The 16,078-nt window shown below is 40.3% G+C and overlaps 3 protein-coding genes across 7 annotated transcripts in view; 2 read left to right on the top strand and 1 right to left on the bottom strand.

Annotated features, from left to right (window-relative positions):
• maea (macrophage erythroblast attacher, E3 ubiquitin ligase) overlaps nucleotides 1-16,078 on the bottom strand; it is a 79,997-nt gene that overhangs the window by 63,051 nt on the left and 868 nt on the right. For 3 of the 5 annotated variants that reach the window (XM_086222105.1, XM_086222109.1, XM_086222107.1), the window contains exon 2: nucleotides 14,426-14,517. The gene's annotated coding sequence lies outside the window, so the exon portion shown is untranslated. Of the gene's footprint in view, nucleotides 1-8,606; nucleotides 8,700-14,425; nucleotides 14,518-16,078 lie in introns of all 5 variants that reach the window. The other 2 variants (XM_086222104.1, XM_086222108.1) reach the window with 1 other exon arrangement.
• Nucleotides 1,023-7,535, top strand: spon2b (spondin 2b, extracellular matrix protein). Its single transcript, XM_086222111.1, has 6 exons — nucleotides 1,023-1,157; nucleotides 2,246-2,516; nucleotides 2,697-2,920; nucleotides 4,014-4,205; nucleotides 4,527-4,713; nucleotides 6,986-7,535. The coding sequence occupies exons 2-6, from the start codon at nucleotides 2,282-2,284 to the stop codon at nucleotides 7,162-7,164; spliced, it is 1,017 nt and encodes a 338-aa protein (XP_086078237.1). The 5' UTR covers nucleotides 1,023-1,157; nucleotides 2,246-2,281; the 3' UTR covers nucleotides 7,165-7,535.
• On the top strand, nucleotides 13,705-15,852 carry LOC147251432 (transmembrane emp24 domain-containing protein 11). Its single transcript, XM_086222121.1, has 5 exons — nucleotides 13,705-13,834; nucleotides 14,008-14,099; nucleotides 14,385-14,510; nucleotides 14,637-14,783; nucleotides 15,484-15,852. The coding sequence occupies exons 1-5, from the start codon at nucleotides 13,705-13,707 to the stop codon at nucleotides 15,631-15,633; spliced, it is 645 nt and encodes a 214-aa protein (XP_086078247.1). The 3' UTR covers nucleotides 15,634-15,852.

Raw genomic sequence — 16,078 nt, 5'->3', positions numbered from 1 at the left:
GGGGATCTACCTGTTTTGGTAGCCTTAATCCAAGATGGAGCTGAAACAGATGAGGTGTGCCCTTTTCTATATGATAAAGCAAAACTTTACATTTAGTGTGTGTGTGTATGTCAAAATGCCTTCGCAACAACTCACCAGATGCTCCAACATCAGACTTTACTGCTGCCAAGCCACGATCCTTATAATGAGGAAACCAGACATTCATTGTCACATTCATGTCATGAGTCCAAGTGTGCATATTGTCTTGCGTTGGGATTTGACATTTAACCAATTTAGTTCATCAATGAAACTCTTTTCAGGAAAATTCCAATGTTGGTACTGTAGGGTCCTTTAATACGCCACCAAATAGATCTGGTTGATATGATGTATACAAACCTTAAATTATAAGCCATATTCTCACGTGGTCATGAGGTTCTGGCCTATCTAGTCTCTTAAGATTAAAAGATCATTTATGCATCATGCAATTACAATCAACACATACTATCTACTGCCTGACTAGCCTTTCTTTGGCACTCTTTCGCATGCCCTCAAGCTCATATTATATTTGCATCTTACAACTAATTATTGCCGCACATTTTTGGATGGTGCTTCAGCTTGCCTGCTTTTGTAAGCCATGTGAAATGCAAAGGAGTTACACATATTGACTCAGACAATTAGAGAATTCAAGAAATACAGCATCTGCTTGGGAATGTTAGTACAGACCTTCAGTATCATACTGAGATATGGCACACTAGCAACAGACCCTTGGCTGTGCATTCAGGGCTGCTGAACACATTAGTCGGTTAATAGGCCACTTATAAAGTGTAGGAGAGGAAGAGGAAGACGAACAGGAGTAGAGTGGAGGAAGGAGAGCCAAAGTCAAAGGGCATGAAGGGGGCAGGGAAGTCACTGAGGAGTAGATGGTGAGCCTGAGAGAAAGAGTGCAGCAAGTTGAGGAGGGGAGTGGTGTAAAGGATACAGAAAAAGGGGGAAGTAGGGAAAGACTGAGAGGGGTGAACCTCCTGAAGGACATAAATAGGCAAAAGAGGACTTGCAGCCTCGCAGTCACTCTTGCTGACAGCCACATGCCCTGCTTTCCTCATCCCTTTTCCTCACCTCCAGCCCTGCTCTCCACTCTGCTGCAACCCATCATTCATCTGGAACCCTGACCAATATCAGTGAGTAGATTCTCCACCACGCAACAGCACACATAGTTACATTTGGAAAGTTGTTTTCATGAAATACAAATTAAAAGAGACATTTATATTACAGGTGGTTGACAATTATACGTACAGAATTACCTGCATTTTTTTTTCTGTAGACCATTGTTACCTGCCATTGTTTCTGTAATGCAAACATAGGAGAACTCTTTGATGAAGTTTCTATGGATGGACTGCATTTACTACACACTGATAAGCTCTACATAACAAAAAACATGGTCTATTTAGCTGCTCACTCATTATGCAATACAGTCAGCCTTCTATGTGGATGTTCACTGATACGTCCATTTGATGATTAGATGTGTTGGCATAAAAAGTCAATATCCCCAGTGAAACAGAGCACCAGATCTCATCATTAAAAGGACATACATAGTTATGACAGGGCATTAAAATCTTATACATAATTGGACTTGACTTTAGAAACCACAAACCCTGACAAAGTTCAGGAATAACGAGTGCCATGACACTGCTTTCTATCTAGAGCATGAAAATAAGGTATGATGCAGTATGCATTTTAGCATTATGCTCTTAAATCATGTCTTTGACGCAGAAATGTAAAATACAGCGCTATCGTGTACAACTGCAACAAAAACCATACTCTCATTATATGTATCTAACGTAATGTCAAGTGTGTTGGTTAAACAATTCCACATTGTGTAAACGAGTTAACAAGTCTTAACAGTGGAAAAAATGTGCTAAGGTTAAAAATGAACGCTCTGACTCACACACCCCACTTGTTAATCTCCACACTGATGCTGCTGCCAAATGCTTTTCCCTTTCAGTTATTCTCCTTGTCAGCCCTGTCATGACACACATCTGAGAAGAGAATATATATATAAACACAATGTATCAAGAAGTGAGGAAATCCCGATGTACTGTCATAAAAACCAAGGTTATCACAATGCTACTGCAAGACATACTCTGCTGATGTTCAACAAAAACTGAAACTTGTAGCAATACTCTTGCAATTATCTATTCAGCTTTTTGTTTACGCATGTAAGTTTGATAAAGCTAAAACAAAGCTTTGTTTTCTTTCCAATTATCAGGCCTCCATCATCCTCCCACAAGTCCCTCCTTGTATCATGGACACCACAAGTCACATCCCTTCTACCTCTGAGGTGCTTTACCACCTGATCGTCATGATATTGACACTGGGCCAAGGTGCTAATCCAATGCCAGTTCCTACTGATGTCCCCATGTGCACTGCCTCGGAAACAGCCCAGTACAGCTTAACATTTACTGGCAAGTGGACCCAGGCAGCATTCCCAAAACAGTATCCTGTCTACCGTCCCCCTGCACAATGGTCAAGACTTTTTGGTAAGTGCACTGCAAGCTGGAGTGGAACTATATTCCAATTATGTAAAATACTGAAATAGGAAACAGTTTTCAGACTGGATGTGTAAAAAAAAAAAAAGAAAAAAGAAAGAAGAAAAAATTATAAACTACTCTTGACTAATAGCTAATAATAAAATGATCACCTCCTGTCTTTGCTCTTAGGGGTGACCCACAGCTCTGATTACCACATGTGGCAGCGTAATGAGTTTGCCAGCAATGGAGTGAGGGAGCTCACAGAGAAAGGCGAGGCTTGGGCAATAATGAAGGAAGTTGAGGTGGCCGGTGAGCGCATCCAGAGCATTTACGGCATCTTCTCTGCTCCAGCTGTAGTGGGAGGCACGGGCCAGACAAACACAGAGTTTGAGGCCTTTGCCAGACACTCCTTTGTAAGTCCTTCAAACACTAGTTCTTAATTCTTGGGGGTCAAATATAATTGGATGGGTCAATGTGAAAAAATAAGGTACAATAACAAGGCTGTGCAGTGCTGTCCTTCAGTGTGACAGAAGGTTAAGCTATATGCTCCATTTCTATCTTTAATCATAAATATTTTTCTTTTCTGGAATTTTCTGGAATCATAACCACAAGGACAACACACACACACACACACACACACACACACACACACACACACACACACACACACACACACACACAGAGAAACAAACACTGGTATTTCTTGTGAACAAAATGTCATTTCACGCATCATATCAATATGGGCCAAAAATTTCACGATCACTGTATCCCTGGTCAATGTCCAGCATACTTTGATATTAAAATAATAAGTTCTAGTGTTAGTGCTAATGCTGATTGTTGACTATATAGAGTTGTAAACTATGAGGATGCAACAAAGTCAGTCATTAAAACTGCTGCTTCCAAGTTTCCAACGACTGCACCCAAAAGACAGCTTTCGAAATATAGCAATGCTAAATTATGTCTTTGTACATCATGTGAAAGTCTGCAGGACTTCAATGTTAAACTTCCTGCTTATGAGTCTCTGGGTAGGTCATAAAGTGTAGGACACATCTGACCAAACACTATGTTAGACTTGGACAGGTAAAGAGACAGACCTGGGAAGGAAGACGGGAAGCAGAAGTTTGATTTGGAGGTGAGAGAAATGGAAAAAGGAGAGAAGATGTTCACCATCACACAAGAAGCTGCAGTCTGGCACTAAGAAAGATGGATCTGATGTCATTCACTTTGTAATATGAGGAGTGAAGCATACAGTGCTTCAAAATGAACCTATTACAACATACTGAAATATCATCATATAAAATGCTGGGATGGTTTAGCTGCATGAGAGGGGATGGAGGATGTTGTATTGCCAAAATTAGGCAAAATTCATCTCCTATTTCTAAAGTGCTCCAATTACCCCTGGCGGTTACTTTTCAATTGTGAATGTTTACAATCAACTCCCACCCTGACTTCATATTTATCCACTATGTCTTTCCCCATGCTCCACTTTCTCCTATGCTTCTGCAGCTGTCATTCATTGTGCGGATCGTTCCTAGCCCTGACTGGTTTGTGGGAGTGGACAGCATCAACCTGTGTGATGGGGACCACTGGAAAGAGAATGTGTCACTGGAGCTTTTCCCTTATGACGCGGGAACTGACAGCGGGTTCACTTTCTCCTCTCCCAACTTTGAGACCATTCCGCAGGACAAAATCACACAGGTGGGAAAACTTGAGGTGCCATCCAATGAAGGCCGCGTGGTTAATAAGCTCAAAGTTCATGGTTATAACCACTGTGGCCACAGAAATGCAGAATATATAAATACAGAATTCCATGACAGTAAATTGATGAGCTATCGCTCCCACGATAGTGTTTCTTTATCGATGTTCAATGTTTCTGCCACTATTCATATACTGGATATCCCAAACTAACAAACATAATTTTAATAAATGCACATTAAGATGCTGTTTCTTTGACATAAGTCATCAGCTGTTGTTGTGCAGGATCTCAATGTATCCACTGCTATTCTGTCCTCCACACAGATCACCTCCTCTTTCCCCAGCCATCCTGCCAACTCATTCTACTATCCCCGTCTGAAGAATCTCCCACCCATTGCCAAAGTAACACTGACCAAGATAAAGAAGACCAATCAGATCATCAGCCTTCCAGTCGAACCCACCCAGTCCAACCAACTGCCTACAGGAAATGAGATTGAAGATACTATCATAAGTAAGTCTGAAGAATATACATTTTCAGAACATTTGTTTTCTTACTCACATCACAAACAGTAACATAGACATGGTAACTAACTGGCAGTTGCTTGAGGTATTTGCAAAATTCCCCAAGGCACGCAGGCAACACTGAAGGCTGAAAAAAAAAAAAAAATAAATAAATAAACCACGATGACTTCAATCATTTGTCAAGCGAAGCACCCTTTCTTGTTCAAACCCAACAATAATATGAGGCAAATATATTGCAGCATATAAGAGATTTCTAAGATCGCGCAAAAGGGAGCGATCCAATATGGCTGCCACAGGAAGGTCGTGACAGTGATAAAAACGATAGGGATCCAGCTCAGACCATACAGAAAGCGTGTGTTGAGTTAAAGGGTAGAAGTCTTCAATCCTACAGTGGAGCTAGCAAATGAATGCATATGTCGAGAAGCACTGGTTCAAATTCCCATTTTGCACTGTTTCAGGCAGAATACATTCATATATAATAGTGTTTCCAGGTGTATACATTGAAACCAACTTGTGCCTTAAACAGACCTGAAGGAAAAGAAACGAAACCAAACATATATTCTAGACTTTGCCATGCCAAACATGGACTTAACACAATGCTAGGAACTTACTGACTCATGTGAAAGTGTTTCCCAACCGTTACAGGCAGGCCACACAAAAACTCAATTACTTCCAACCAAAAACCAGAGAGCATCAGAGAGAACAGAGCCCATCTGGTATTCAGTGGACTGAACAGGCTAAAGATGAGACACTGACAAAGTGGTAGAGCATTCTTAGAAAACTTTGGAAATTATCTACAGCATTTGTTGAGACCCCGAATGGGATGCAGACATTAATATTTTAACAAGATCTCTACTCATGAGGAGGGGCTGGATTGACTTAACATTGATTCACAGACTGTTAAAATTTATGGTTCCCTGTTGTACAGATTAGTGGCAACAGGTAAAAAAATTTCCAAGTGCAAGGAAACATAGGAAACGAGAAAGAAAAAAAAAAAAAAGTCAAGGTTGACCTACGAGTAAATCCATCAATGTAGTAGTCAAACAACCAGTCTGGTTGATTGATGTTCTCAAATGTGACAAGATGGGGGGGGGGAATGGACATAACACAGCACTGAATGTCAAAATAATTATGACTTGAATAAATAAATGACTTGATGAGAAAAAGATTTATGGAAGGGGAAAAAAAAGGGAAAAATAGCGTGTCAACTCTGCAGGAAAGTTGAAGTAATTGGATTCAGTGTTCGGGGCGATTATAAAGAATTGACTCAGCATCACAGACTACACGGTTGTTCCCTTGACTACCCATCAACAAACAGAAAGGGGCCAAGAATCCGTCTGGGTTTCCTCCCTGCTCCCAAGGCTCAATGCTACCCTTCCATCTGTTTATCTTGCCCTCCCTTTCATTAAAACCTGTTAATACTATCCTCTAAACACTTTCTCCTCGGGGCTAGAGACGGGATTTTGTGACACATTCAAAATCACCGGCTTGATCCGTCTTTCTGTGAATCTAACGCTGATGTCACCCAGCCTATGCAGCCTTTGGTTTTACATGTTTTGTTTTGTTCTTGTTGTTGTTGTTTTTTATCCCTTTGCTGAATCCATCACTCCTCCTGCCCTTAATAGACACACAAGATGAAGGAAGAAATGTCAAAATCAGCCTCAGCCTGCATGTTTCTTCCCTCCATCTGACCATCCATCCATGTAGCTTCCGTACCTCCTCTCATCCTTCTGCTTTTCTACTTCTAACTGACATCTAAATCTGCGATAGATATCAGCTGTACACGAGCTCACAAGCTTGGCTGAGGCAGCTTAGAAAAGTTCAACATGTAGAAGAAAGAAAGAAAGGACAAAAGCACAATGTTTAAGTAATTTCCCTAATAAAAGTGAAAAAAAAATAACAAAAAAGGCATCCAGCTTTCCCTGCATTTTAATAGTGACCATAAAAATCCAAATCTGGAGTAGACAACTGTTGCTGACCATGCGGTAGGGCAAAACATACAAAGAGCAAGCAGATTCAGCAAAACCTAACTCAATAAATGAATGAGCCACAATTAAAGGTGGATGTTGAAGCGCAGTCAGTGTGCCTAATGGGAGGCTGTGGTTTAATTAACATCCGCAAGCACAGACCACACTTTATAGAAATTTCCTTTAATTATCTGATTCACTTGTGAACAGACCACTCACAAGTGGTACTGAAATCACCACTTACAAATGTGTGTGTGTGTGTGTGTGTGTGTGTGTGTGTGTGTCCCAATGCAGACACCCCTTTGGACTGTGAAGTGTCAGTGTGGTCTCCATGGGGTTTGTGCAAAGCCAAGTGCGGAGACTCGGGTGTGCGGCACCGAACACGCTACATTCTCATGCAACCAGCCAACAATGGAGCACCCTGCCCCCTGCTGGAGGAGGAGAGGAAGTGCTTCCCTGACAACTGTTTATGACTAAGCCAGGAAAAGAGGGACAAGAATGAGAGCAAGGAGAAAAGAGAAAAGAAAGAGAGGAGAGCAAGGAAAGGGAGGAAAAGAAGAAGACGAAGAAACAATGGTAAACGGTCTACAGTGCATTCACTAGCAGCGTAAAAATCATGAATCGGACTCTCCTCTGCCCAACCTGCCTTCTTTCTGCATAAAAGACTAAACAACTGGTTGACCGAAGAATGAAAAACAGAGACTCATCAAAAACCAATACAATCACAAGGACTTATCTGTAGGCACTGCCAGGTGTAGTTTGGCATCATAGCTATTAGACACCAATACAGTTTTTACAGAATATAAGAACTGATTTTTTTTTAAAAAGGTGCTTTTTTTATATGTGTGTGTATATATATATATATATATATATATATATATATATATATATATATATATATATATATATATATATATATATATATATATATATATATATATATATATACACACACTGTGTATTGACTGAAAACATTTTAAAATACAACTGGGTTTGGCTTGATATTTTTAAAGAACACAACCTTGTGTTTGCTCACAGTGGATTACAAGACTTTTTCATCTTGTAAATTTGTAAATAAAACCACATACCTTACACTTAAGATATAAAACAACAGTATCAATGGAAGACTGAACACAAAATCCATGTAATAACAGACCAGGCCTCAGTGGTTCCATTAGCTTGAGTGGCTCTCTTTTTTTGCTCATAAGAGAGAAACTAATGTACAGTCCTTTAAACTATGCGACATCCATAACTTAATGTCAACAGCGATATTGTGGTTATTTTCTTGAAGACAAAGAATATATTTATTGACAGGATTTTAACCTGTAATGTACAGTACATCCAATATGAAAGTCACTGTTTGTAATCCTTCCTATCTCGCCACTGAGATATTAGTTCAGTAATAAAATGTTTTATTGGTTTTTGTACAAAAAAAATTTGACAAATGTAAAAAAAAAAAAAAATGTCCCCTGTATGTATCAATAAAGTGTATAAATATTTTCAGATACTGTGGACTTACTTTCCCTATTTTCTTAAAAAATAGAAAAAAAGTAAGCGAGAGTATAGAATTTAATACCAGTGTAAAAGCCCAACTTTGAATGCATCACTAACTTACAAGGTTCATTTCCATGATATGGATTAAAAACCCTATTAAGGGCCTCTGCTCAGGGACAGTGTGTCCTTCGAATTTGAAACACACATTTCACTTACATCACCAGGTAATATCACTAACACAGGGTCTGAAGGATAAAACAGAATGTGCTTTAAACTGGATGACCTCAACTCAAGCCCCGTCACTAGGATTCATTCTGATCAGGTGTCGGTCGAAACACAGATAAAGGGACTCACTCCCAATTAAGGACACTTCCAACAAAAGTTGATTTCTGTCACAAGGCTTCAAATCTAGTAAACTCACTGTGACATCCAGAGCTGCGCATCCCACTCTGTAGCAGGAGTCCAATTTAATAGGCAAAACAGATGGAAATGACCTCCTCTTCAGTCGGGGCTTCTGGGCAGAATGAACACAATTTATAAAAGAAATATGGTTTATTTATTGAATTATCTCAACATTAATATGTAAAACAGATACAAACACTTGTATCCTTTCCTCTCCCACCAAACAGCACAGAAGACATACTGTAGGTAACAGACTGAATACCAATAGGGACCAAACATCTGGTGTATGATGGGCCCCCTTCCGTTTTGAATGATGAGAGACAGGAAAATTACTGACTCAAAGAATGAGAAGAAACAGGAGAAGACCAGAGTCGAATTCTGGCTTTCTCAAACAGCTTCATTAGCCAAAACATAAAGAGGTAACAGTTAAGTATACGCCCAGTGTTAAATAGGAAAATTACATGAATGATGGTGACTGTGAATATATTATGGTGTTTATTTATACAACCACAACATGGCATTTCATAGTCAAATATTCTCTTAATTATGAATACCAAACCATAGGCTCAAGCGATAAAACAGCAGCAACATGTGGCAGCAATGGAAATGCTGTTAATCGCAGAAAGAAAATTATTTAATTAAACGTTAGTTTCACTTAAATTGATCAAAAGGAAGGCACTCAGAGAGCGTATCACTACAACAAGATGAGCTCAGACCCAAAGTACAAAGCCATTAATGGGTTCTTCCGCAGCTGATGCTACACCACTCAACCATGCTCGGTGAAAATCAGCCTCGGTTTTATACATTTACGCCACCGTAAACATTACCAACTCAGCTGGTGAATGCAAATCACTTGGCATGTAAAAAGTTGTGTCGCGTGCATGCACACAACACAGGCATGCTCCCTCCCTGGCTCACAAGCAGCCTTTCATGGCAGTGACAAGTGACACATAAAAGGCCGTCATCAAACAGCAGTGTGGTTGCACTGTTGACACACGACACAGCAGCATTCCAGAATGTTAATTAAACAGACAACTCAGGTTGCTGTGCGGGACCATGGACAGGGTGCTAGTCAACACAAGCAAACAGATTACGCATTAGCTAGCAAGCTGTTCATGTCAAACCAGTTGGACGTTGATTGTCAAGTTGTATTTCATACTACCAGGTGGCAAAAAAACAAAAAAAAAAACAAAACAAGCTCCTCACCCACGGTTAGCCTGTGCAAAGGGTGGTGTGTCTATCTATCCTTAAAGGAATGAATATCATGAATTTGAACACGAGGGAGCATGGCCCATATATCAAATGAAATGAATCATACCATAAAACTATGTGGAGTGGCGCCTGAGTAGAGCATCCAGGAGGGAAGACAGATGCTTTGGTCACATACAACCAAATCTCTGTTCCTTGTGACAGAGGTTCCAGAATCTTTACAATTTTTGTGTATGCCATCATGTAGATGACCCAGCCTTGGATGTTTGCATGCTTCTTGCAGTCTCACTCCAGTCACGTCTGACTGAAATGTCAACAACGCGCAAAATCCTTAAGACCTGCTTTATTCACACATGGCTCAGCTGGACATTACACAGACTTTGGATCGGTGAGTTGACAAGGTAGAGTCCGTTCAACATTTGGTTTGGCTGAATCGGACTTTTGCATTCTTGCAAAACAGAAAATTTAACTGGCTTATAAATGGATCTGCACAATATCAGATATTGTGTCATTCATCAGATTCAAGTTTCAAATGTGTATTTAACTGTGAGAAGCATAAAAGCGCAACAAAGAGACTCCCTTTCTTGTGTTTCTGCTGTTATTATAAAAATGAATAGATTTGTTCTCTTGAATGGACGGTCAGCAGAAACAGTTAAGAACTCAATAATCTCCAAATATGAAGATGAGATGAAATAAGACAGCGGGAAGATTGTGAACAGCAAAATCTCCTTCTCTGACTGTATCAGGGCTGTACAATTTTGAAGAAAAAAAAATCAGTACTTACATTTTTTTTTTTGCAATCATGAGATGATTTATAATATGAGAGGGAAAGTACATTTTTACATAATCAGTCTCATTTTCAATGAAAACCCTATCAAAATGACAGAAGTATGATTTTGGTGGGATTCTGTATGAGACAAATTTGTTTTCTTAAATTTGTAGTACCTTTCCAGAGTGACAAAATATCTTAATCAAAACAGTATTTTAACACAGAATTAGTCTTTTACAAATACTGCACCAGTGATTTGAAAATGTCACTTCGCCCGGTTGAGCAAGATACTGTACCGAGCCCCTAATTGATCCTTCCTGCGCCGGACTGGTGACCCCTCCAGGTTGAACCCCGCCTCTCGCCCAGTGGGATAGGCTCCAGCCCCCCCAACGTATAAGTAGTATAGAAAATGGATGGATAGATGTCATGGGCCACATATTGATTTTGACTACATTTTTGAGCAGTTGCACAGCCCTTAATGGTATGAGATCACATAAGCCAGATTCTGACCAAATCCAGCCCCGCATCTGAATCATGATGGTGCATTTTAGCTGTGGGGGGTGAGGTATGCAACCCTCAAAAAATTTACTGAACAACAGAGAACATGGAATAGAAACTGATCCTGCCATGACACCCTTCCCCAAGCTGCACAACCCTCCTCAGTGCGAAGATCCAAAGTTGTAAACAGGCCCACTACTGCATGTTATTATACTGCTGCTGATGCTGGAATTTCTGGCTGGGAGGACAGGGTTCACAACACACAACACACCAACAGGCTACCAAGTAACGTGCCCCCGATCTCGTCTGAAACTGGCCTGAGTGATAACCCACTACATTTGGTTATTAAAGAATTGCATACCATTTGTTAGAGGATGGTTTTTTTTTTTTAAATAATGATGTACTTTGAAACAAAATTTTAAAACTGTACTGGCTTAGCACACTTGTAAAAATGCTTAAGTGTGGGAAGAGAGGAAGATCTGATTCTTTGCTTTGTTTGAGGGATGACATCTTTTGCAGATGCTAAATGTGAGACGGTTCATTCTCTGTATGGGTGTGGGAGTTTACATCATAAGAGACCTCATGAGGTAATTATATGTCAGTCATCCACTGTATCGAAAGGTTCGGGTTTCATTTTCCACACGAACTGTTAGATGGAGCCTCCTTCACGCTGTAGTTTTATGGAAAACCCTCACTATACGAGAGGTGAACATATTTTTTAAAAGAATCGGTAAACGTGGCCATAATACAATCCTGCGGTTTGCACATAATTTGAGTTTTCTAAATTATTAGCCCTAATATTATGTTTCATCTTTCAGTGCGCATTTTACAGTTCATCGGTTTTTGTGCGATAAAAACCAAGCCAAGCGTACAATGAGGTCTACTCCTGTGGTTAACAGGTTTGAATTTAGATTTCCCGTAGATTTAATGTAAGGCTTGAAAAGAAGCTATCCGTGAGACAAACAAATATTTGATTTGACTCACTGTGCTTTTATGAAAAGCCCCAAAAGAACATGGAGTGCATTTCAAAATTTAAAGTTTCACACACACACACCATGATATCGCTAGAATAAATAACAAAAAGGTCCAAGCTTTGCAATTTCAGAGTTTAGTTTGTGTGTAAATGTTTAAATCATTTGTGTCCCATTTCCTCAGGCGGAAGCGTCACATGACACAGATACAGAAGTGGGCATGTACACATGCTGCCTTGTGTAAACAAGACTGTAGCAGGACGAGAAGGCCAACTGCAGGAATTACTGACGGGTTTCTTGTCGTTATTTGAAGTACTTGAGTACGACTGTAGTCACAAGTCACTGTTATCTTCAGATTTTTATTGTGATTTAGTTTGATGAAATCTATGTTAGCACAATGAACCCAGAAGTGAAGAAGAGATAAACAATGTGCTCGCTCTTTTTCTGCTGCTGGTCTGATCAGGGAAACAAAGTAATTCAAAAGTCTCCTTCTTCTGTTCATACTTCGTTGTCCATATGTTAAAGTTTGTGACTGAAAATTATGTCTTTGAGAGTGTTTTGTTTTTAAGTTTTCACAGTATTCCAAATAAACTGAATGAGGACATCAGTATGGAATTGTGGGGTCTCTTTCACGACCTGCAGCAGCTACAGTTGTTGCAAGGTGGTGGCGTCTGTAATTGTCCTTACAACATCACCCATGTCTGCTTTCATCATTTGCCAGTGGGAGACCCGGACCAAAGCAAGCAATGGTTGTTGGTCATGGGACATCCAGACAGAAGCCTCAGTACACCGTGGGATGTGCTCTGTCAGAACAACTTGTTCTGACCTCCAGTTCATCACAGAGGCATAAAATCCATCCATCCATCCATCCATTTCTTCCGCTTATCCTGTTAAGGGTCGTTGGGGGGCTGGAGCCTATCCCAGCGGCTTTCGGGCGAGAGGCGGGGTTCACCCTGGACAGGTTGCCAGTCCATCGCAGGGCCAACAAATATAGACAGACAACCATTCACACTAACAGCCACACCTACGGTTAATTTAGAGTCTGGATTAACCTTATCCCCCTTTGCATGTCTTTGGACTGTGGGAGGAAGCTGGCGTACCAGAGAGAACCCACGCAGGCACAGGGAGAACATGGAGACTCCACACAGAAAGATCCCGTACCCAAGCCGGGGCTTGAACCTGGAACCTTCTTGCTGTGAGGCGACAGTGCTGACCACTGCACCACCGTGCCGCCTGGCATAAAATCATGGTGAGCCAGCTGTAATCGTATGCAAAGCAATATATTGAATCTGCTGAAAATATCACTTACAGATACAGCATTACAGATAAGTGCAGAGTGTGTCACTGTGCTGGCTCTTACATTCAACTTAGGACCAAAATATATAATTTACTGTGAAAATGTCACACTCATCAATCCCAATCAATCACTAGTCTTAGCAAGTTTGCTATTTGCTTCCAGGTTGGCCAATCAGAAACCCCCAGAATGTCTCGTCACACAAAGCAGCACCTGTTCCTTTCTCACATCTTCTGCAGCCTCTATATGAACAAATCTGCTGCGGGGCACAGGCAAATATTTGCAAATTTACGCATTAAAATCTTCTTTTGGCACAAACCAAACATTCTGTTACCATCAAGTGTGCTGGTATTTAATAGCTCATGGTTAACTGAGAATGGGGCTACAGGGTACTGGCTTTCTCCTCCAGTGTTACCTAGTGTTGGCTGGAACCATGTATTTTGAGCTCGGGGAACAAGAGGAAAAATGCATTATTGAGGAAATTCCTGAGGACGTGCTGGTGACCGGTGAGTCCTGGAGAGGGAATATTCCTCACTTGAACAACAATGAGCCCAAAAAAATGTTACAAGTTATATAAGATACTCATTGTATTCTATAGCTGTTGTATTGATCGTTGATACTTTCGAGATTTGCACTCGCCATGACTGTATGCACTCGTGTGTGTAACACTTATCCTCAGGATATTTCTTGTTGGAGCCCTGGGATTTGAAGTCATTCACCAATTCACCTCACCTTGGTGTCACTCTGACTGTCAGAGACCCGAATCATGAGGTAATAGAAACACAAGAGCAAACCATATGTGTGAGGTGACTGGTTTCCCTATCAATACACATGAGCAAGACACAGTGTGTCCAAGAAGCATTGGACACACGGTTGAAGCTTAGCTTTAGCATGGATTGATTGTTGACTTTTCAGCCTGTAACTTTATGAATATTCTATCCAATTACTGTCGTGGATCTCCAGCACTGGTATTGATGAAAAAGTCTTTTTGTCAATTGTAATTTTTTTTCCTGGATGGTAAAAGACATATTGACCTATCTCAGTATCTCTCCCTAGGTATTGATGTCCAAGCGTTATGGTAAATTTGGTAAATTTACCTTCACAGCTCATATGTCTGGTCAGCACTTCATTTGCTTTCAAACCAACTCCACGAGGTTTTCTGTTTTTGCTGGAGAAAGCCTGGTGAGACCTGGTCAGACACACACACACACACACACACACACACACACACACACACACACACACACACAACAAAAATGTAATCATACATAAAATATATTTAGTTGAAGGCTCCATTTTGCTTCACAGAAATTACATTTGGATGTTCAGATGGGAGAGCACTCAATTGACCCCAATGTTGACAAAACTAAAGTCAATATGAAGACACTGGAAAACAGCCTTTCACATCTCATAGATCAGATGGTGTTCATCACTCGGCAACAGGAGTACCAGAGGGTAAGTTTAGTTAACTGTCTTGATGAAAAATGGGACAATTTCATAATATGGCAATGTACATGAGCAGTGTTCGCCGATTTCAGCATCCTAAGCATCTCTACTGCAAGCCATCTTAGCTTGATGGAATACGCTAACATTTAGTAAAGTACTTTTTTTTCCAGACAAGATGGACAGCCTTATCTCCTCTATTTGCGCTGAGTGTGAGCTGAGCTGATTGTGTGTTCGCTTAGCACAATGAATGATAGTGGGTGGGAAGTGTTAGCATAGCTCTATCTAAGCTCAACAAATAATCTTTAATTTCATAATGGTCTATTGCCAGCGATATAGCTACGGTTGAGTATAGCATTTGTGCCAAAATAACAATTTGATATGAGGAGATATTGGAATTTTAGAAACAGACTCATACAATTAGTAACTTTACTGACAACACGGCCGGGAGCAATAATTTCATGCAGCATCTTTGAGGCCCCATTATAACTTCAATTCATACAACACAACTAAAAGAATGACTTCCACAACTAAATTGTCAACTTTGTAAGAGACGATAAAAACACATCTGGACACACCAAACTCCTGAGCCTTATCGATCTGATGACTTTTAAAAAAAGAGCTATGCTAACACAATCCACTAAAATAGGTGAGCTTCGTGGGACTTCTTTAAAACTCTCCCCCATTTACTATGCTTTCTCATGTCGACCAGGAAAAAGAAGAAACGTTCCGTCAGATCAGTGAGGACACCAACAGTAAAGTGCTGTGGTGGGCGGTGGTCCAGACCTCCATTCTGCTGTCAGTTGGCTTCTGGCAGATGAAGCGACTCAAAGATTTCTTCATTGCCAAGAAGCTGGTCTGAGGATGACCTCTGACCTGTCAATGTTCTTTTGCCTGGCAGTTAATTTTACACATAAGCTCGCAACAGTGCCTAGAAATACACGACTCCATCTGACACGCTACATATGTGAATCAAAACTTTGTCAACTAAGACCGGGCAAAAAAGACCCCCCAAAAAACTGAATCGATCTATTGAAAATGTCAATGTTGCCATCGAATAATCCGATAACTATACTTGAACCCTTGCTTCTTTTTTTTTTTTTTTTGCTTTACAAACCTGAAATACATTTTGGGATAAATATCACAAATATAAATTTGTCATCATTGGTGTCTTAATCAACTATGAATACTGATTATACAACTGATACTGACTTGTATAAGTACTGAATTAAATGGTGACCCCAAAGAAAAATATCCTATTACCTCTACATCCTCTCACACGATAACATGTCTTCACCTTATCACCA

Source organism: Aulostomus chinensis, chromosome 13 (genome assembly GCF_037954235.1).
Source record: "Aulostomus chinensis isolate RoL2024-O1b breed Wild chromosome 13, RoL_Achi_v1.0, whole genome shotgun sequence".
Taxonomy (NCBI): Eukaryota; Metazoa; Chordata; class Actinopteri; order Syngnathiformes; family Aulostomidae; genus Aulostomus; species Aulostomus chinensis.
This window is presented reverse-complemented; position numbering and strand designations above follow the sequence as displayed.